Genomic DNA, 24,760 nt, shown 5'->3' with positions numbered 1-24,760 from the left:
TTTAGTGCAAAATTTGAAATGCAAGAGGGTAGCAAATTACTTCACATGGGCTAGATCTGGCCCACTGCCTGGTTTTGTGAATGTAGTTTTAATGGAATATAGACACACCAATTTGTTTCTGTATTGTCTATGGCTGTTTTCATGCTACAATAGCATGGTTGAATAGTTGTGACAGAGACCGTATGGCATGTGAGGGAAAGCAGAATTTACTACCCCAAAATATGCCTTTTGGGATATTGATTATTTTAAACTGGTTATTGTTAAGAAACAAAAGACTCAGAAAGAACCATTGACCTTCTCCCTAACTGCCTAAAAAAATTAGATAGAGAATTTGCTACAGTTAACTATGGTTTAATATGAACTAGATGTGATAGACAGAGAGAAATCTAGCAAGGCCCCTTTAACCAGAGTCTTCTCTGAGTCCCATCATTAAAGATGGCCCAGTAAACATTTGTTTACCAAACATTTGCTTTTTCATCTCCATGTGAATTGCCTTCCTGTCCTTTGAAGCCCAAACCACAACCCCACCCCCAACCCTTAGTTCAAGATGGTATATGAGCCTTAACTGCCTGATCTCTTCTGGGGTCTCATAGTCTTATGGAACAACCATATGTACATACATAATAAATTTGGTCATTTTTCTTCTCTTAATCCAGTTCATGTTAATTTGACCATTAGTCCAGCCAGAAGAACTAAGAAAGGTAGAAGGAAAAATAATTTTTCTACCTCCGTGTATGCAAAGCCTGGAATATTTACTATCTGGCCCTTTATAGGAATTGTTTGCTTACCACTGCCTCAGATTTAGAAATCATCATGGCCTTTTAAGAATTACTTTAGAAAGAGCTAGGGTAGTTGTGGACTTGTACCCCAACTCAGAAAAACATGGCTTACAGCTTCAGGTTCTCTCTCAGTACTTTCTAAGGAAGGGCTCCTAATGGGATCTGAGAGAAACAGAAACAGAACAAAGTCTGAGGTAACTCTTGACCTCTACAACACAAATATTTGTTTATGAGATGCATGTTTGGAATTGCAATTTACTTATGACAAACTAGTATATGAATAGAATTCTACTGTCCAAAGGAGAGGAAGTTGGTTAGCCACTAAAGTTTGGAATTAATCCATAGCTAAGTTTCCAGTAGTAATGGAAATTTTACAGAAAATGCGCAATCTATAAGAATAAACTATAATCTCTGCTGAAGCACACAATAGAGGTTTTGCATACATGAAAACTTCCCTTATATGGGAAGACTCAATATTGGTTCTCAATTTCTTCTGCACTAATCTATAATTTCAATACAATTCAAAATGGCTTTACTTTTATCAATTAAAAATAATTGAAAAAATTATAGAAAAATGAAGATAGAAGGATTTCTAAGGGAAAATTATAAAATTTGAAATGAAGGGAGAATTCCTTTTGTTGTGGCACGAACGATTCTGAGACCCATGGAGCCAATTGAGATTAATTATGAGCCTTTATTAGTCGGCCGGCGACTGACTCTCTACCACACAGGGTTAGAGGAGATCAGCCCCGAGCTTCCCGAGGAGGCAGCTTATAAGGTCTTTTACTACATCTTTGAATGAACGGATTACAAGAAGCAGAAGTTAGTCCTTAACTTTTTGTACACAGATAAATGTATTCGGGGAACTCTCAGCAAACAGGGCCTAATAAACAGTTTTATCATCTTTACCTTGGAATGTTGCACTTCTCCTGGGGCTGGCGCCTGGAGATATCACCTCCCTGAAACTGAGTTACTGCTCTCCCTAGGGGCTGGCGCCTGGAGATACCACCTCCCTGAAACTGGAGAATTTCCGCTTTTACACTTTGCAGATGTTCAATTATTTATAATGCCTACAATGGAATGTGTTATTGGCTCAAGATTAGGTGAATCGGTGGAATATATTAATATATAAAAAATTAGCTTTTTATATCAATTGGAGAAAACAATAGATTTATTTCATTGTCTCTCAAATATGATGAAAAGTGTCCACTAATCATGAATTTGAGAAAAACTCTTTTAAAAGCTAAATGTTAAAACTTTACATTTCCTGAATGTGTGACTACGTAAGGGAATATAAATAAGGACCTGGAAATCAATAGATAGCATTTGATTATGACTTAGTCAGTCTCAGACTGTCTAATAAGTGATGTTAGGAAAATCTCGTTAGTATATGTAGAAAAATAAAACCCGACCCCTTGTTCTCTCAAATATAAAGAAGATTAATTCCACATGGTTTAGGAAGCTACATAAGAAAAAAAATTATAAAGTTAATATAGAACAATTAGAAGAATATATTTGTCAACTAAGTTTGAAAGAGAACTTCTTAAATAAGGCTCAAAAAACATCAGCCACGAGACCCAGAAAAGGATTGATTTGATTACATCAAAATACAGTAGTTCTCCCCAAACCCCTACCCTCTGCTTATCTGCAGTTTCACTTTCTGTGGTTTCAGTTACCCATGGTTAGCTGTCATCTGAAAATATTAAATAGAAAATTCCAAGAATAAACGATTCATAAGTTTTAAATCATAGACTGTTCTGAGTAGCATGATGAAATGTGCTGTCCAGTTCCATCCCCTTGCCCAGTGCGTCCACACTGTAGATACTCTCTGCTCACCAGTTAGTTAGTAACTGTCTCAGTTATCACAGCGCTTGTGTTCAAGTAACCTTATTTTACTTAATAATGCCACATTCGCAAACTTTTATTACAGTATATTGTTATAACTGTTGTTTTCTTGTTAGTTATTTTTGTTAATCTCTTAATGTGCTTAATTTATAAATTAAACTTTATCATAAATATATATGTATAAGAAAAACAGTGTAATAGGGTTTGGTACTATTCACAGTTTCAGGCATCTACTAGGGGTCTTGGAACGTATCCCCCACAAATAAGGAGGTACTACTATAAAAATTTTTAAGTTTTTCCCCAATAAAGGACACCCAGAATAAATCTAACAGACAGATAAAATAAGGGAAAAAGATAGTTGTAACATCTAAAACCCATAAAAACATAAACAGAGGATATAAATAGACAATTCAGCAAAGACAATACCCAACAGGTGAATGAATATATAAAAAGATAATCAAACTCATTTGTAATCAAAAAATGAAATTACAATAACAGAAAGGTAGCACTTTACATTAGCAAATAAGAAAAAATTGCACATTGCAAGTATCAGTACACATGTGAGAAATAGGATCCCTTGTGTCCTGCTGTTGGGTATATTAACCATTGCAAATCTGGATATAAATTTGTCAGTACTTAGTCATATTAAAGTTGAACGTACTCTATGCTGTAGTGATACCACTACCATATACCTGGAAACCATTCAAGTGTCTTTAACAAATGAATGGATAAACAAATTATGATATATTCATAAAATGGAATAATATTCTGACACATGCTATATGAGTTGCTTAGGGCTTCTGTAACAATGTACCACAAACCGTGTGGCTTAAAAAACAGAAATTTATTGTCTCAGTTTTGGAAGCTGGAAGCCTGAAATCGAGGTGTCAGCAGGGCCGTGCACCCTCTGAAACTTGTAAAGAGGAGAATCATCCCTTACCTCTTCCTAGCTTCTGGTGGTTTCAGGCAATCTTTGATGTTCTTTGGGTTGGCAATGAATCACTCTAATCATTGATTATCACAGGGCATTCTTCCTGTGTGTTTCTTCACATAGCCTACTCTCTGTGAATGTCTGTATCTATGTCCAAGTTATCTATTTTTATAAAGACACCAGTCATAGGCCCCACCTTGCAGCTCCAGCACTTCACTCCCTGTCTCTCTCATCACATGACATCTTGCATATCTGTGTTTCTGTGTCTCTTCTCTTATAAGGATGCTAGTCATAGTGGAATAAGGGTCTACCCTACACCAGTAGGACCTCATTTTATCTTAAATAATTACTTCTGCAATGACCTCAGTTCCAAATAAAGTCACATTCTGAGGTACTGGATATTAAAACTGCAACATATCTTTATGGGGGACAAAATTCAACCCATAATAATTAATCTTAAAACAATTACAGGCATACCTCAAAGATATTGCTGGTTCAGTTCCAGACCACTGCAATAAAGAGAATATCACAATAAAGCGAGTTACATGAATTTTTTGGTTTCCCAGTGAATATAAAAGTTATGTTTGCACTACAATGTAGTCTATGAAGTGTGCAATAGCATTACGTCTAAAAAAAAAAAAGTGTATATACTTTAATTAAAAAAAGACTTTATTGCTAAAAAATGCTAACCATTATCTGAGCCTTCAGGGAGTCATATCAAAGATCGCTGATCACAGGTCACCAAAACAAATATAATAACAATGAAAAGTTTGAAATATCGCAAGAATTATTAAAATGTGACACAGAGACACAATGTGAGCAAATGCTGTTGGAAAAATGGCGCCAATAGACTTTCTCAGTGTAGGACTGCCACAAACCTTCAGTTTGTAAAAATACTGCAATATCTGTGAAGCACAATAAAGCGGAGAGCAATAAGACGAGGCATGCCTGTATTTTGAGTGAAAGAAGCTTGACAAGAAAATGTTTATACTGCATGACCCTATTTAAATAAAACTTCGAGAAATTCAAATGAATATATAATAGCATAAAAGGGTTGCCTACAGATGAAATGGCAGGGGGCAGTGTTGAGAGCTAGAAAGAGAAACTATAAAAGGCCATGAGGAAATTTGAGGAAATGATGCATATGTTTATCATCATGATGATTGCAGGGATGTATACATATATGAAAATTTATGAAACTATGCACTTTAAATATGTGCAGTTTATTCAATGACAATTATGCCTTATTATTTATGTTAAAAATAGGTGTAAGTTTTCATATTCCTAAGAAAGTATTAAGTATTATGCATTTCAGGATTTTATACTTTATGTAGGCTTTGAAACTGATATAAAGAAAAAAGGCATAACGATGTCTTAACTCACAATTTAGCTTTATTTTTTGACCTACGTAGGCACACTTGCTATTGGAGGGAAGTATGTATTATTTTATCAATAATTCTAAGTAGAATGTCATGCTTTTTTTAGTCATAATGTGATGGTCTAAATATATATGCCTGGACATACAATACCCCTAACCTATGTCCCCAGGAAATAATTAAACCAATTCTACTCTCATTAAATTTAAGTGAGTTCCAGGCGCTTTAATTATTTTTGCCTCTCAAAGAATAGAGCAGATATTATTGTGTAAATATTAATAGTGGTCCTGGTCTATAAATTAATTCTTTTTGCACTCTTCCTTGCAAACACGCTTATTCCATCACAGCATTAATGCAACAGTCGGGTAACGGGCCATCTATCATGCAAACTGTTTAACTATGGTGACAAGAAAGGATCCATTTATATCACAAACCCAGAGAACATTAAATCCTGTTGTTTAAAAGTGTTATTTGGCAATGAGTTTACTCTCCATACCTCCCTTTAACTACTCTTACTTAACTCAGGAGAAACAAGGGGAAAAAAATTTCTCCAAACCTCTCATCATTCTCTTTCTATCCTCTCTCTTTCCCTATTCTTCCCTAATTATTATTCTGCCCCGTCCCCTACCTTTTTATCTCCTATTCTGTTGAAACTCCTTCATTAAAAAAAAGTATTTATTATTTCTCCTGATTTAGTAAAATGACAAGAAAATGAAGTATCCAGAAAACTTTGGGGTTTTGTATTTTTTTAAAAAATCATATGGTAATATGGCCGAAAATGGTTAAACTGACTTCTTTTAAAAATACATATCATTGTTCCTTTTTCCATGGTTCAGATACAATTGTTTATTCTTATTTCAGCTTTGAGAGTTTGTGATCACACAGGTATTTGTTACAGATAAACTTTGTAAATGACAAGTTTAAAAAAAGGAATTGAGAATAAAAATTTTAGATTACATCTAATAAATACTGTTTATTTAATAACATGTTTTGCAAATAAAAATACCTTAATCATAAGTTAGGCTAGGGCTTAATAGTTTATATGAAAAAAATTATCATTTTCTGACATCTAAAATATCTAGCAGTTTATAAAATATTCTAGATATGCAGAAGAAATGGAAAAACTATTAATTCAGCCTTAGGCTTTTCTTAACTTTTTATTTGGTAAGACAGTATAACCTTTTATTTCTCTTGCACCAAAAGTAAAATAAATATCAAAACTTAAAAATTCAAAAATATAATTTCTACTGGGTTTATAGTTATCTTTGCCAAGTATATAGTATATCTTATATCTCATATTTAATATATCTTATATAAATAATCCAATTTTCTCTTTCTAAGAATTCCTTGAATAGGTGTTAGAATTTTTTTTAAGAGTAACTGATTTTTCATTCAACATTATGTAGTTTGGCTGATGAAACTTTATATGTGGTATGTCATATTTTATTTCAGGAGTCTCCCAGCATTCTTTTCTTTTCCTAAGGCATCAAAGAGCAGTTCTTGGTCTAATTATTTTTCCCATTTCTTCCTAGTTATATTTCAATCCAACATGCATGATGTTTCATTCTTTACTAATCTTGCCTCACTTTTCCATGGACTATTTGCTGCCAATTTTTTTGGTGGGCATTTTACCCTCATAAAAAACATTGTTAATATACATCTATTATAGAGACATGTTGTGGTTAAAAGGATGAAAGATCAATGTATAAATGAGTAAATGTCACTTTGTCTGAGAATACTTGTTCTAGCATCTTGCTTCATATGCCAGGCAGGTTTATTCACACCCTCTACTGAACTCACTTTGTTTTTATTATGGATATAATGTCTCTCATTTTTTATTTTGGTTTTATGTGTATCTCTCATGTAGATAACGAGCTTCTTATGGACTAGGTCTAGATTTTACCAATATTTATATGCCTGGAATATAGGAGAGCTTTAATAAACATATATTGAATTACTGTAGAAATACTCCATGGTTTCCCTTTGCGCATATTTATTAATGACATATTTTCATTTTTAATGAGATGTTATAAATCTATTATTTTCAAATGCATGTATTTCTTCTCATTTCATGGAATTTTAGTCAGGAGTTAGGAGATGCATGTTCTCTAACAGTAGACATATTTTTATAAACTATATTAACAAAATGAGAATCTCAAAAATGATTTTTTTCTTCTGGATTTTTATTTAAAATATACAAGGAGGGAATAGGAATATACCTATAGATGAAATATAAGGAAATATGACAAATAGTTTCTTATGTGGTCTACTTTTAATTGTTGCTAATTTGGATATGTCATCTCAGAGAAGGAAATATATATATATATATGTTTGTAGATGCAGAATTAATTTATGATACACATAATGTAATGAAAGTAATGTATGTTTGTGTATGCATGTGTGTATATATATGTGCATATAAGTTGTACGTATACATATAAATCCTACAATTTCTAATTTTCCAGTGACTCAGTGAATTACAGAAGCTAATCATATTGTTATGGCACATATAATGTAATTTTGAATTGCACACTCCCTATTTCTTCATTATGTGCTTGAATAAAGAATATGAATATAGCCAAGAGACATACATTATTTTTCTTATCTACGGAGAGATGATAAATATGATGTTATCATTTTACACAAACACATATCATATACTTTTCCCACAATCTCTTTTTCCATACTAATTTTCTTCTCATCCATGTAGTTTAGATAGAAGAAGGAGTTGCTTTGGATCTTTAGATTTTTTTGGAAAATACAAGGGTCATTTGTACTCTCTTGTCCCATTCCCTACTCCAGGATAAGAGGCAATCAGCTGTTCTCACTCCACAATCCATTCCCCAGTCCCATTCTAACTTCCTCCTCATTCTGGAGAGAAGTAATGACCTCATGACTTTTTAAGTCCGTTGAAAGGAGGAGATTTAGACCCCCTTAGACTGGTTGGCTTATTTTCCTTCTTTTTTTTTTTTCCCCTCCCTATTTAATACTTTTGATTTCTAAGTCTTTGAAACCAAATCATGTTTGTATCTGGGGAAATTGATTTGAAATGCCTTTAATAGCTAAACATAAAACTCATCAGTTTTATAACAAATAGAGGAAAAAACTGAATGATTTCCACATCAACTTGGAGCACAGTGCAACCTAACATGTGCGCGGAAGGAATCTTTGGTATTGTGTTCTTAAATGATGATTGAATTGTCATGTTCATTTAGGGAAACCTCTAATATCACCATTTTTTTGTTGTTTATATGAAGAAAGAGAACTAACTGACATTTAATGGTCATCTAATATGAAACATGATCTTTGCTTTAGAAAAGTTGCGTGGAAAGATCGTAGGCTGATTTATAAAACATCACCCTAGAAACAAGTTCTAGCACGTCCGTCGGAGGCCTCTGCTTTCTGTGACGCTCCAGGCTTCTTCACTTTACCTCTGCCCGGCCCGTTTTAGTGGGATCTTGCTAGAATACCCTAACCGTGATTGGTGGCCGGGTTCACCCTTTGTCCTTGGCGCAGAGAACGAAAGGAAGACAGGTAGGGCTTACGATTTGGACCACTTAAGACGCGTTTTGGACTGAGGTGGCACTAGATATGCTCAGTGATTCGCTTTCCCGGGAGCTGTGCACTGGGTAGCATCACTTCCACCTCCGGTCTGTTTAGACCACATTCATTAATGAATTAACATACCTCTCAGTAACCCAGGAATCTTAATCACACTTTTATTTATGGACTTTCTAAGGGGCTGTAGGGATTACCGCCAAGCCCAGTCCAACCTCTACACAGACTAGTGAATTCTAAAAAATTGTTACTATTGAGAAATTCCAATACAAACGAATAACCTGGACATTGTAGAACTGAACTGAATGACATTTCACAAGAGTTCTGACTAGAATGAGGTAGAGTTGAGTTCACTGATTTTCTATTGACTGATTACTACTGTATTAAAACACTGATTTTTTTGTTTGTTTGAAGGTCAATTTCATTTTTTATTACTCCTAACTTGGCATAGTCAGCTCACTGAAAATTTCAACTGCGTTATTTTGAAGTAAACTTCAATTTCTTTATATCTTTTCTGTATTTTAAAAAAATTAATTACATCAACAGAACAGGGATGAACCGCCTTGCTCCTGTAGAGATTGCATACACGAATATGAGATTTCTTATTGCACACAGTCCAACCAATGCCTCCTTAAACAAATTCTTACAGGAACTTAAGCAGAACAAAGTTACCACCATAGTAAGAGTATGTGAAGCAACTTACAACACCACCATTTTGGAAAAAGAAGGCATCCAGGTTCTGGACTGGCCTTTTGGTGATGGTGGACCACCATCCAGCCAGTTTGTTGATAAGTGGTTAACATTTGTGAAACAGAAATTCCATGACGATCCAGTTTCTTGTATTGCAGTTCACTGTGCCACAGGCCTTGGGAGAGGTCCGGTACTGGTTGCCCTAGCATTGATTGAAGGTGGAATGAAATATGAAGATGCAGTACATTTCATAAGACAAAAGTGCCGCGGGGCTTTTAACAGCAAGCAGCTTTTGTATTTGGAGGGGTATCGTCCTACAATGTGCTTACGCCTCAGAAACCCCAGATACAAGTGTTTCATTCAGTAGAAGGCCTGATGCTATGCCCTTGAAAGTAAAACTTGAGACAAAATCTTGTTTATTTTTTATATTAGCCCTTACAAAAGTATGGTGAATACTAAGTTGAATGAAGCTTGCATAAGAACATTGAAAAGTAGTTTCAGGAGGCCACAATCTTGCCAGAATTAGGTCTATGTTTGATGTTGCATTGATACTTAATAAAAGAGCTTCAATATTTAAAATCTGTTTTTCGTTTGCATCACTTGTATCTTATCAATATATAAAAGATTTAGAGTAATAAGATGCCAAAATACCCAGCAAAAAATTTGTACATTTTTGGTCTCATATAGTCCTTATGTGGTTTATTCCTTCAGTCATTTCAAAAATTGAAGATAGAGCCCATATGGTCACTTGCTCACTTTATGTTTATATCTTCCACATTCAGACTGATATATAATAGGGTTTGTACCATGATTAATTTTGTTGGATTTATACAAACTCTTAGGTAACTTTTAATTTGCTTTTATAAATTTAATTTTGGTGCTACTATAAAAATTTCCATTTTAAAAAATCACATACACACAAAACTCTGATTGATAGTGCAGTATACATTGTACAGAAGCACATGTCTTTAAAGTTTTCAGACAAAAAAGAGTTACAGTTAATTTGAAGTTAGCACTTGGAGGTGCAACTTAATAGGACCTGAGAAAAGAATGGAGGAAGGTTATTAAATATTTCTAGTAAAATATTTCCAAATGTTTTTTAAATTTAGTAAGTATTTTTAAAGAATTAAAAGACTTTTGTAGCTGTAAGTCTTATAATAAATATTCCCGAAATCTTGTTTTTGGATATTCTGAAAAACTGTTGTGTTCCATACCTATTAGAAATTATTTACCAAGGAAAAATAAAAAAATAAATTGTTAAAAATAAATTATGTATATATAGTATGAAAAAAATAAACTGGCATTTAAAAAAATAAATAAAAATAAATAAATAAATGTTAATAATCCATAACGACAACAAAAAAGAAATTATTTACCAACTATGATTCATTTTGGAAGTTATTTAACATTTATTTATTTATCGTAATAGGGAGAAGAGTCATAATTAAACTAGTATTACACATTATTTTGTTTCAAATAAGCATCAAAATTCATATTTTCTGTGAAGCAGTTGCAAATGATGTTACTACCAATATTAGCAGGGCAGTTAATGAAATATTTTTCAATAAATAAATACATATTTGTTTTTGTCTCATTTTCCTAGTTGAAATATTGTGCACTGAATATTTTCTAAACTCCAGGCCAAAAGAAATTCCCTAGAACTCCAAAGGAAGATACAATACTGTAATGGCCTTGACAAGGTAACAATCTTCTAAAGCATTAATACAATTTTGTGAAACTGCAAATGCAGTGATAGGTGGATAGGTATTAACAACCTCAGAGGCACAAAGGTGAAACTCAGCCATCACTGCTTATGGGAGAAAAAGAACAATAGCAAGAAGGGATGGTGTTGTAGATTGAATTATTGGTCTCATTCCTCACTCTCCTTTAACAGATATTCTCTAACCCTACTGCCAGATCCCAACGGTGGTTGACGTGTATTTCCCTGTGTTTAAATTTGTTTCTGGCCATGTGTCTTGTTTTGGCCAATGGCATGTTAGCTAATGTGATGTAAGCAAAAGCTTGAAATGTTTGATCAGAGGTTGGCTTGGCCTTCTTGACACGTGCCATTGCCATGAGAAAAAATGCCCCTTAAGCTTGGGCTGCAGGAGCAGACTTAAACTCGGCATTTCCTATAGCCAAGTCCAGTTGAACTGTTAGGTACCAGCTAAGCTAAGTCTAGGTCAGCCAGACCCTTAGCCACTGAGAAATCGAAGTGTTTTATTATGCAGAATTATTGTGGCAATAGCTAAGTAGTACAGTTAGCATTTCAGCAGCTGGAAAAAAAAAAGTGTGAAATAATTTGTGGACAGCCTGAAACTCCAGAATATTTGATGAATTAATTGTACTTCATTGCTACTGAAATGTAAAGTATGCAAGACTTAATATATGCTTTAACACAAAGTTTGAATTTATTTGAATATATTCGAGCTTGTTTCCTAAAAGGTAAGGAGCATGTCTCAGTTTTCATTGTATATTAACACTTTATACAGTGCCTGATATAGAGTAACTGCTCAAACTGCACTGAAATAAACTAATTTAGATACTCTAAAGCAATAATTTATAATTGTTATAAGCATAATGGAACATAATCCAGTGTAAAATATCTGGATTGAAGAATTTCACATTTTGCGATCCATATTATAGTCAGTAGGTTCTTAATTAGTTTTATTTTAATATCAGAACCAAACCTACAGGTAAGAACTTGACAAATTGCAGTGTCTAAATACTGACATATTACTTTTCTTACTTGAATTTAGAACCCAGTGTGATATTTAATCTACCTATATATAATTTAACGGAACTAAACGCACTAGTTTTTGGTGGAAATTTTTGTTTTTCAATCTTATTCCACCCTTTTTTAACTTGAATCCAAAGTGATACTTTTTCCAGCTAATATATTATGAATGACAAAACTCTGAAAAATGCTACTGTGCCTTTCTTTTATCTTTTTTTTTGAAGGCAAATAAGTAATGTAAAGCAATAAAAAACTGGTCCAAAATGTGGACCATAAGAGTTTACTGTATATAAATTCTTTTTTGTTTTGTTTTGTTTTTCCTATTCATTTTATTTTATTTGTTTATGATTTTAATTAAAATTATTGGGGTGACATTGGTTAATAAAATCAAATGTTTCAAGTGTACAATTCAACAATACATCACATATATATATATATATATATATATATATATATATATTACATTGCGTGTTCACCACCCGATTAAATTTCCTCCTGTCACCAAATATTTGATCCCTTTTACCCCTATCTACCTCTCTTCCTCCCCACTTCCCTCTGGTAACCATTAATCCACTGTCCATGTCCATGAGTCTCTGTTTGTTTGTCATGTTTGTTTGTTGCTTTCAGTTTTATATTCCACATATGAGTGAAATCACAGTTTTCAACTTTTTCTGTCTGACTTATTTCACATAGCACGATTATCTCAAAGGTCCATCCATGTTGTCACAAATGGCAGTATTTCATCTCTTCTTATGACTGAGTAATATTCCATTGCACTATATCTTCTTTATCCAGTCATCTATCGTAGGACACTTAAGTTGCTTCCATGTCCTGGCCACTGCGAATAATGCTGCTATGAACATCAGGGTGCATATATCCTTGCAGATAAAGGTTTTTGGTTTTTTTTAAAATAAATACCCAGAAGAAAGATTGCTGGGTCGTATGGTAGTTCTATTCTTGGTTTTTTTAGGAACCTCTGTGCTGTGTATATAAATTCTTGCCATGATAGATCTAGATATCTTATTGGGAAAAATCCATAATCTATTTTAACAACACAAACTATGAATAATTTTAAATGTATGCATAAAATTTCAAGTTTAAATCTGCTTTAAACATTATTCATATACTATGATTGGACATTTTATACACTTTTTAAGATTTCTTTAATTCTATTATTTTCTCTTTCTTAAATATCTTGAGTTCATGTCAACACTAAAATTGTTTGGTCTTTTTCTGATATCCTAAACTCATGTTCCCTGAACTAAGTGTCAACCTGTATCACCTGTGCTATTCTTCCAAAATATTTTATTGAAAGGTTATGTTTAGATCAAATTTCAGGGATAGGTAATATCTCTTTCTGAACTATAAAACAATAACAATAAAAAAAAGGTTATACATATAGACAAAATCATTGACACATCACTTTGTCCAAGAATATATGTATATACATATTTAGCACAATGTTTGTGTTTGTGTGTATTTGTGAATTTGAGTTTGAGCTTGTATTATGTAGGAAGTTGAAAACAAGTACTTTCAAACTACTTTTTATTAAGGTGCTTTTTATTTTGGCAGATCTATCAAAATTGTAGTAGGTTTTTGCCAATCAGAGACATTTTGTAAGATACAAAGATGTAACAATGACTTAATTATTGGAGCTATGATGATAAATCTGCTGTTTGAAAAATTATATTTTAAGTTTTGAAAAAGTTTTATGATTCTCCACTTTTCTCCATGATATCTAACTTTCCAAACACAATCAAAGTTATAGAACATATATTCTTAGTTAGATCTATAACAGAAATCTGCTTTAATTAGAAACATATTCTTTTTCTTCTTCTACAATGGTACTCATATAACTATAGAAGTATATCACATGAGCATTGCTATTAAAAACATGAAAAGAAAGATGATGGGTCCTGGAATTTTCTTACATATATTTTAGGAAATAGTTATATTGAATTAAAATGAAAATAAAATGTAATCTTTTCAATTTTATCTTAAGAAATTTGTATGCTCTCCTGATTGAATCATTAGCTATTATTTTATCTTGATGTAACTCTATTATGTTTATTTGCAAGCATCAGCAAATTTGGATAGATAATTCTGTCCTTTTCACACACACACACACACACACACACACCACGACACACACACGCACACACCCCTCACTCTCCTTAAAACATTTGTTTCAAGTCATAACATCACGATGGTCTACATTCAGTCTGACAGTTCTATTTCAATACTTTGTATATATATATAATGTACTGTATCACAAAGACGAGCTCGGTGTTTTGTTTTGTTTTATTTTTGAGCTACACAAGGATTGCTTCTTTATAATGCATGAACTGTAGAGCTTGAAAATGACTCACAGAAAGCATCGCCTTGAGAAACATAAGCTTTTCTACTACTACTCTGGCAAATTTAAATGCTGTGATCAAAACTAGCAATTGTCTTTCTTTATTAATGGCTATAAAGGGCCTATTTGTTTCCATGTCGTTGCCTACTAAATTGATCTTGATTTTATTGAGTACCAAAATATGAATATGTTAGTGCCTCTCTACATTGGTATATTATATAATTGCAAGACTAAATATAGTTCTTTCTGAGGAAAAGTTAAATGCAATTTTTATAAAGCTATTGATTTATGGAAAGTAAGTCATATGTAAAATTAACAAGTTTACTAGTATTTATTACAGTTCTCTTTATTGAAAACATGGTCACAATGATTAAATAAGCAAAGATAATGGTTGTACCATGCAACGTCAATTGCCTATTATTGCAGCTACCAAATACTTAAACAGAAGGAGAATATGTAAGCACTATCACCGTCAAACTAATGCTTTATGGTCTGAGTTTTGCATAAATTGAGATGGACCCGTCTATAAAGAACAAGTCAGTCTGCCTCTATACCTAATGAATGCTTTACTTGTTTTTAGGGTTAAATATCACAAAGCATTTACTAATCAAAGTGAAAATTAACATAAAGCTCTGCAAAGTCATCACATTAAATTCTAATTAATTAAGTTGATGTATATCCCTCTTTTTCGGCTCTCAGTTTTGTTTTTTTGTTTTTGGGGTTTTTTTGAAGAGTTATTTTTTCTAGTAGTTTTATTAAAATATAATTCACGTACCAAACAACTCACCCATTTTAATGTGTGTAATTCAAAGGTTTTTAGTATATTCACAGAATTGTACAACCATCACCACAAATTTTAGGACATTTTCATCAGCTCAAAAAGAAAACCCGTACTCTTTAGCTATCACCCATTAGTTCTTCAGCCTTAAGCAACCATCATTCTACTTCTGTCTCTAAATATTTGCTTATTCTAGATTATTCACATAAATGCAATCATATAGTATGTGATCTTTTGTGACTGGCTTTTTACAACTAGCCTAATGTTTTCAAGATTTCTTCATCTTGTAGTATGTATCAGTATTTCATTCCCTTTTTTATAGCCCAATACTATTTCATTGAATGAATATACCACATTTTGTTTACCTATTCTTCAGTCGATGAATATTGGGTTTTTGTTTTTGTTTTATCTTTTGGTTATTATGAATAATGATGCTATGAACAGTCATGTGAAAGTTTTTGTGTAGACATGCATTTTCATTTCTCTTGAGGATAAACCTAGCAGTGAAATTGTTAGGTCAAATGGTAACTCTATGTTTAACTTTTTGAAGAACTGCCAGAATGTTTTCCAGAGTGACTGCACCATTTTTGCATTACCGCTAGCAGTGAATGTGGGTTTGTTTCTGTACAACCTCATCAATCCTTGTTATTATCTGACTTTTTGGTTATAGTTATCCTACTAAGTGTGAAGTATTTCATTGGTGTTTTGATTTGCACTTTCTGAGGACTAACAAAATTGAGCTTCTATTCATGTGTTTATTAGCCATTTGTATATCTCCTTTGGAGAAATGTCTATTTAGATTCTTTGCTCGTTATTTATTTATTTATTTATTTATTTATTTATTTAGTCTATGTATTATTGAGTCTCAAGAATTATTTTTTTGAATTTACTTACATTTTACTTATTTGTTGCCTGAGGGATATGTTAAAGAGAAAACTACAGGTCCTAAATAGCCTCACTTGTGTCAAAGCCCATGACACATTAAATACCTGACCTAATTGCTATTTAAACCTTTCCTAGAAATAAAATCTTAATCAACCAGTCTGGAATTTTCTGGTCAAGCACCAGTAAGGTAATCTGTCATGTGGGCCCTCTCCATCTACCCTATCCCACAGAAAGAAGAGGTGATCTGCCCAATAGGAACTCTTACTATTCCCTTCCCCCACAAAGATGTCCTGGTCTAAAAACAACCCTTTCTTTTCTTAGGTTAATAACTCCTTTACTCTGCCTTTCTTCTTATAAAAACCTTCCATTTTGTACAAGCCCTCAGAGCATCTTTCTACTTGCTAGATGAGATGCTGCTCGATTCATGAATTGCTTAATAAAGCCAATTAAATTTTCAGGTTGACTCAGTTGAATTTTGTTTTTTAACAAATCTTATCTTTATTTTTTCTAGCTTTATTGAGGTATGATTGACAAATAAAAATCACATATATTTAGATTATACAGTGTTATTTTTAAGGTGTACAACATGATGATTTAATATACATATACATGGTGAAATGATTACCATAATCAAATTAATTAACACTTTTTTTGTGGCGAAAACACTTAAGATTTATTATGTTAGCAAGTTTCATGTATACAATACAATATTATTAACTATAATCTCCATGTAATACATTAGATCCCTAGCACATATTCATCTTATAACTGAAATCTGTACTCTTTACCAACATCTCATTTCCCCACCTCCAACCCTTGGTGGTCACCATTCTATTCTCTGCTTTTATTAGTTTGAGTTTTTTAGATTTCACACATAAACAAGATCATACAGTATTTGTCTTTCTGTGTCTGGCTTATTTCACTTAACATAATGTCCTCTAGTGTAATATTGTGATTTATAATAAGAAACGTATATTTGGTCTTCATTTCTGTTCCTAAAACTCTTGGATTTTCCTAAGTGATGAGAGCCAAAGAAATTGTCTTTTGTTATGTTAATGTGGTGACAATTGGAAAGCAGCTAAGGATAGGCTGTTTGCAAGTGGACCCAATCATGTGATTAGAGTGTTGGAACTTCTAGTCCCACCCCCAGACCTCCATGGAGGGGAGGGGGCTGAAGATTGAGTTTAGTCACCAATGGGCAACGATTTAATTAATCATGCCTATGTAATAAAGCTTCCATAAAAACCCAAAAGGTTGGGGTTCAGAGAGCTTCTGGGTTGCCGAACATGTGGAAATGTGCGGTGAGTGGTGTGCACTCAGAGAGGGCATGGAAGCTCTGTGTCCTTTCCCCACTCCTTGCCTGATGCATTTCTTCCATCTTCTTGCTCCTGAGTTATATCCTTTTGTAATACAGCTGTAATCTAGTAAGTAAATTGTTTTCCTGAGTTCTGTGAGATGTTCTAGCAAACTAATTGAATCCAAGGAAGGAGAAAGTAGTGGGAACCTCTGATTTATAGCCAGTCAGAAGCACAGGTAACAACCTGGTGTCTGAAGTGTATTTGGGGGAGTCTTGTGGGACTAAGCCCTTTATAACGTGTGTAATCTGATGGTATCTCCATGTAGATAGTGTTAGAACTGAGTTGATTTTTTGGACACTCTGCAGATAGGTGTTTAGAAGTATCCAAATATGATTTCAATATGTATTTCCTCAAAGAATAATGATATTTAGAAACTTTATACACTTATTGGCTTTTGGGTTCTCTTCTTTTGTGGAGTGCTTTTTCAAATCTTTTGTCCATTTTAAAAATGAAGTGTCCTTCTATTTACTTATTGATTTGAGGAGAAATTGCAGAATACACAATCTTTTCAAGAATGAATTGAAAACTTATAAAAGGTGGCCATATACTGGATCATGAAGTGAATTTCATAGACTCCCAAGGAAATGAAAACATACAGAGGTTCTTTTATCAGTATATAGCTGTATTAGAAATCAATATAGAAAGATAAGTAATTCCCACCATGATTGAAATAAATTCAATTAAAAACTACCCATGGGTCAAAAACAAAATTACAATGAATATTAGATAGCACTTCAATGATGATGAATTATACTGATAATAAAGATGATAATAAAATTGTAATGAAAATAGAACATTGCCAAGAACACTAAACCTAAAAACAGAATAAAGAAAATAATAATATGCAATGGGAAATAATCTATTAAACCAAAATCAATTCACTGTTTCAGAGACCTAATCAGAAAAATGAAGAAATAAAATAGAATAACTATAAGCCATAAAGATGAGAACATTTTTACAAATCCAGTAGGTATTAAGAGAGACAATGAAATGATACTATGAACAACTATATCTTAGCCTATTTGGGCTGCTTTAGCAGAATATCATAGACTGGATGGCTTATAAACAGAAACTTACATCTCACAGTTCTAGAGATTGGGAAGTCCAAGATCAAGGATCTGGGATATTCAGTGCCCGGTGAGAACTTGCTTCTGCTTCCTGGTTCATAGATGGCTACCTTTTCTCTATGTCCTCACATGGTAGAAGGAGGCAGGGGAGCCTTCTGGCCTCTTCTTATAAAGGCACTAATCCTATTCATGAGGGCTCCATCCTCATAACTTAATTATCCTTCAAAGACCATATTTCCTAATGCCATTACATTGAGGACTAGGTTTCAACATATTCATTTTGGAGAGACAAAACTCCATGCTATTAAATGGGAAATTTAGGTGAAATTGGCAAATTACAAAAAAAAAAAACTGGTTGAATAATTATGTAACTATTAAATAAATTGAATAAATTATCAAAATTATTTTTCCAAGAAACCTTCAATCCCAGTTGGCTTCATTAAAGAATTATAACAAACAGCTGAGGAAAAAATAAAACCAATGTACACAAACCCTTCCAGGAAACAGAAATAATTGGAACAATCTCCACTATTGTGAGAAATAATGCTTTCCTGTAAGCAGAGGGCATTCTCTCTTCTCATTCTCCCAGCTCAGATAAAAGGAGCTGATTTTAACTCCATTTTTCTTGAAATATTGCTTCAGTGACAGCCTATTCTATAGCATGGCTTTGGAAATATTCTCCATTACCTTGCAACAGCCCTTGGAGAGATAAATTTGGGACACTCTAAAGAAATAAGAAAATGCAAAATTCTGTTCATGTTCTTTCTTATCCCTTATTCTCTCCAGCCTGATGTATTTTTTTTAACTTGAATTTGATATTGAAGTTTCTTGTTCTACAGCCCTAAAGATCATACACCCATTCTGGAATGCCAGGGCAACATAAATACATTGAATTATTAACTTTGATTAATTTTCCATTCTCTATTCAAATTCAGCCAACAAAATATTAAGCCTACTAATAATTGAAACGATTTCCTAAGTCATTTGCTTTGGATATTCTTCCTGTATATAAACAAAAATAAGATAAAATAACCTAATAATTAAGAAATGTATTACCAGGATTCCTACTGAAAGATCTGGTAGAATTAATTGCTTCATCCTGTTTTTAAGCCATTGCAGTTTAAGGAGTAAAATTTAATAATCAACATAAAAATGATTTTCACAGTTATCTAAGGAAATAGTTATAGCTAATAAGGGACTAACATGAAAAGCATTGGTACTATACTACATAACCAATGATAAAAGTAGTGGGCTCTTCAAGTACCTGCTATTATTAATCCCACAGGTTCTGGCAATGAAATCCTTATAATGATGAACAGTCATTGTTAATGAAAATAAAGATTATACTGTACCTTCAACAAGGAAACTATTTATATAATACAAAAGGTTGAATTTAATATAGTCAACGAACACCAGGGGTAGGGTTTGGGTGAGGAGATAGAGGATGGTTTATAAGTAAAATACTATGATTATGTCATTGATTATACAAGTGGCAAGTGTTATTTGAGGTGTCAGGTCCCACATAGTGTTCTGGAGTTTCAGGTTGTGTAGCTCTCCATGAATGAAAACAAACAAACAAACAAATTAATAAGGAATAAAAACTAATTCTATTTCTATTAAAATTAGAGCATGAAAATAATATACAAATATTTTTTTAAAGTATACATGATTAATTAGCTTGGGGAAATGGTTTTATTTTAGAATCATGTCATAATCAAAAGAATACAATTCTTTTAGAAGCCTCTGTACAGAGTTATGCTAGTATATGAAATGTAAAATTAGGAAAGCATGCTATTTCAGTGGATGTCTACAATAGATAGTGTAAAGCAATTCTCTCTCTATGGACTTAAGTGATATTGAATCTATCACCAATTCAGTCATTTGTGACTTAATTAACCAGTTTTATTTTTGTTAGTGTATTAATATGGGCACCTGTTCTTTAGGATTCCAGTTCAATTGTAACTTATTTTGAAATAATAGTTTTGACACATTTTGTGTTAGGCCAGAGTTTTCCTTTATTCTTAGTTCTAGATTATGATATAGATTAATTAAGCAAATTTTATAGACAGGAAAATTATCTGTAGAATCAAACCGTGCATTACATCTATTAATTACATTTCTAATTACTCTGTATTTTACTTGCTTTTATTTAACTGTATCATTATATAGCTGATGACTTTATAAGCTTTTGAATTTTATATTTGAACTATATTGAATATACCCAAAGTGACAAAGACTCAAATTAAGAATCATACGTGCTTATTTTACAATTAAGAATTCATTTTACTGCTAGACTCATTGATCAGATATAATTAATTGAAGTTGCAGAGTGAGAAAGTAAATTTAAGATTGAAATCCATAAATGCTGCTATTAAGAAGTTACTGTAACATAGTAGGCACTTAATAAATATCCATTGTGTGAACCAATGGCACAAAGTAAAATACTATGATTATGTCATTGATTATACAAGTGGCAATTGATAAAAATTATTTTTCACATGTAGGATAAGTAAAATAATTCACAGATGCCAAATATATATCCATAAATATGCATAATTTAATATTAAAAATGAAAATGTTATAAACAGTTAATTGATATCCTGTTTTCATATTAATATATCCTTTAAAAATATTAATCCTTTTATACTTTCTCTAATTTGCTATAAAAGAGATATAAAATATAAACTTCAACAACCTGACATTTAAGACCATGTAAGAACACATGCCATAACCTCAGACTGAAAAGTTCATAAGGATTTTGAAGAATGAACTATATCACCTAAAGTATAATTTGCAGAAGGTATAATATATTAAAGCTAGAAGGTTGCTTGACTAAGCATTCAATCCAGGCTGAAAAGTGGTTTGGCAATGGGTCAGCTTCTGGCAATTCAAGTGAGACTTCAATCTTATTACAAGTTCACTTATGGATCTTAGTTCTGGAATATATCCAAAAGCACAATTCCTAAACTAGAATAACTCTAGGTAAAAATAACCTATCATGTCACTGAACCTGATCCTGCAACCTGCTTAGGAAAACAATCCTCAAAATCTTTTCATGAGCCCAAGTAACTATATCTTATACCATCCTGCTGTGTGAGAATTTCACTGCTATTTTTTCAGGATGCATATATACACTTCCTTTTGAACAAAAAAATGGGCCTTGGTTAGTATCATTATTTTATCTTTGATAATTCTTCCATTATAAAATCCAATTCCATACAACTTCTTCCATGTTTGATCCATATTGATGACTTATGAATGAAAAGTTCTGGGAATTTAAATAAAGCTTCTGATTTGTGAAATTATGGTTGTAGCAGGAGATGAGAGTCTTCTAAAGATAATAATGCATATTTAAACAAATATTTCTTGAGTAAGTACTATGTTCTAGATATTGATTGCAGTACTCTTTCAATCAAAAACATTTATTTAAAATACATTATGTGCCAGGTATTCTTGTGGGGTCAGAGATTACGATGGTAAGATAAACTCAATTGCTCCCATAACAGAGAAAAGGTTTACTGGCAGAAGAGAAACAATTAAAAATATCAACGTTTGATAAATGTTTTGGCAGAGAAGTACAGATGTTCCAGGAGTACCTAACAAGACACTCAATTTGATCTAGAGAGATAAAGAAGTCTTTTCAGAGGAAACTGAACCTCAATATGAGTAGAATAGCATTCAAGGCAGAGAAAAATCACATATTTGAAGAATAAGAAGAAAGAGAATTCATGGTGCATTCAAGTGTTTATAAAATTTTTAATCGCATAAAGATGGAAGATTGAAGTTATGAAAAGTACAGGAAATTACATTTTATTTATTTTTATATTTATATACTGTCTGTATGATGAACAGTGTTTATCTCCTAGTGAGGGGTTGCCATAGCTTACCATGTGTTATTTGCTAATATAATAGAAAATATACTCTCGCATTTGTATTAATATTTAAAATAATGGTCTATTAAATGATACAAAAGATACATAGATATAAATATACACATACACATGTGTAGATAGGTATATTAATCATGTTAAAATCTCAAGATTAAACAACTAAAAATTTTTTGCCTCTTTGGCCATATTCTTTTTTTTAGTAAAATGCATGATCGTACTTTTATATCAGAACATATGGCTAAAGTTTTTCAATAAAAATTATAATTCATATTTGCAGATATTTTTGGTCTTTTTTAGCTCTCCAGAGATTATTAAGAAAACTTGGGAGACAGTTTAAAAGAAATCCTGGAGTACACATGTTCCAGAGGTTTATAAAATGTGTTTGTATTGTTTCTTATTTGTAGCAGATATCTTAACTAAATCTGAAGCAATGTGAAAGCAAATAGATTTAGCTACCCTCCTTTCCTCTTTTTCTTTTCGAGTGTCTTGTTAGGTACTCCTGGAACATCTGTACTTCTCTGCCAAAACATTTCTCAAACGTTGAAAAGTTACCACAACTTAATTATATGTGGTAACATTAAATGAAAAATATTAAAATGGGACCAAGTATTTTTCAGATGATAAAAATTAGGTAGATGCATCAAGGCAATAGAGTATAAGTATAGCCGAACAAGATAGATAACATAGTGCCTTTTATTAGTCAGTGCATAAACAGGGTTTGCTTATTCTTTTTTCATGCTGAAAGCTAAAACCTTTCTCAACCAGAATAGATTTCCACTGCAATAGTGGTTTGTATATTGATAATTTATGCAAGATAGAAATTACATAATGCCTTTATCTAGTCAATAATATGTACAGGGTTTCTATAGAAACTATTATATTGTGGTGTTAGCACTTTATATGATTTAAAAATATTTTTAAAACAAACAGTATATACATCAGTCAAAACCTTTTCAGAAGATCACAACAACTTTAATAAAAGAATTTTTCCAGGCCTTTGCTTACCTGTTTATTGTAGCTAAAGATGGTTCTGCTAGCAGTCAGAGAGAGTCCTCACACCATCTTCTCTTAACATGAAGCAATGATAATATTTTCCTTGCAATGTAGAGCCATGTGTAGTTCCATTGTCTCAGTATGTGAAAATTGATGTGATATGATTTTTTTCTTTGGTAGTGGTGATATATTTAAATGGAATATTTTGTTGTTGTTGTGTTCTACAACATCAAGTTGTCATTCTTGTGACAAATAGGATTAAACAAAAATTAAATTATTTTCTCTTAATTTTTTGATCTAAGCATAATGCATCATCATAATTGTGGAAATGACTTTAAAAGGTTATTTTAACTCAAAATATTTGGGGTGCATTTTTGATCAATAATCAAGGAATATCCCTTTTTCCATTCAGATCTCTAAAGTATTAAGTATGTACTACCTATAAGTCAGTGAATGAAAGGTTCAGATTTCGAAGATACAAGATCCCAGTCCAAAGGGTTGTTTTCTTTTTTAATTAAGTTAATTTTACATGACAATCAGATATTACCAGCTTTAGTTTCCAGCCCCGCCTCAACCATTGTACCATTTCAATGATCCAGGGAAAGCTTCAAGACATGCATCACCCTATGACTCCCCTCTCCTCCCTCTTAGAGCAGTTCTTAAGAGGAGATTTGCCCATGGTCGAGCACTATAAAAGTGAATTTGTGACCTCTCTTCTCCATTGAGGTCACCTGTCTTTTATTTTAACCCTAAAAATGTTCAACAATGACATCTAATTTTATCTTTTTTTCTTTCTTATTTTAAGATCAAGAAGTTTCTGCTATTTACCAAAAAGATATTTCGAAGTAACAAGCTAGAAGTTTCTGATGATACACCATTGAACGCAAAGAAACATCCTACACTGCACCTCTTTTCCTTATTATAACTTCCGTAAATGATCCTGTATACTGGTATGGATTAAGCCTGTTCTAATAGGCCAACAACTTGTATTCATAGAAAATTCATATTCACAGAGCCAGTTGGAAAAGGAAGGCCCTATTCCAGTTTCAAAATCTCAAGTACATGTCAAAGAATGTACATTTAAAGATTTTCCTTAATAACTTGGTCAATAACATTAGTCAACAGCATGACAGACAATGAGAGTTCATTCATTCGTTGATCTATTTATTCAATATTGTCGTGAGCAAGGAAAGTGGCTAGTAAAATAACACCATTTGACACATTTGTGTCTTTCCACAGTGCCAAGTTCATTGAGTGGTACCTTCTATACACCAATCAGGTACTCACGCAGGTTAACACACAACACACAGAGGGAAGGTACAGACTGTCACATGACAGAGCCAAGGGATGAAAGTTCTTAGCGCCTCCTAAACGAGCTCTGTTGACTGGCAGTGCGAAGAGCTGAGCATCGATCCCAAGCCACCGGCTACACTGGGCAGAATGCCGAGCCTTCGGCTCTCAGAGCACTTGTCTGCGATGCTCTGGAGTCAGGCTTGAGCATCGTCTGTCTCAGGCGT

At 32.7% G+C, this 24,760-nt stretch overlaps 1 protein-coding gene across 1 annotated transcript; it reads left to right on the top strand.

Annotated features, from left to right (window-relative positions):
- The first annotated feature begins 9,042 nt into the window (after nucleotides 1-9,042).
- LOC120598452 (protein tyrosine phosphatase type IVA 1-like) lies at nucleotides 9,043-24,168 on the top strand. Its single transcript, XM_039857244.1, is given in 3 exon segments — nucleotides 9,043-9,441; nucleotides 9,443-9,571; nucleotides 24,049-24,168. Coding segments are annotated over 3 exon segments (648 nt in total).
- The last annotated feature ends 592 nt before the right edge of the window (nucleotides 24,169-24,760 follow it).

This window comes from Pteropus medius, unplaced genomic scaffold (assembly GCF_902729225.1).
Source record: "Pteropus medius unplaced genomic scaffold, Ma_sr-lr_union100, whole genome shotgun sequence".
Taxonomy (NCBI): Eukaryota; Metazoa; Chordata; class Mammalia; order Chiroptera; family Pteropodidae; genus Pteropus; species Pteropus medius.
This window is presented reverse-complemented; position numbering and strand designations above follow the sequence as displayed.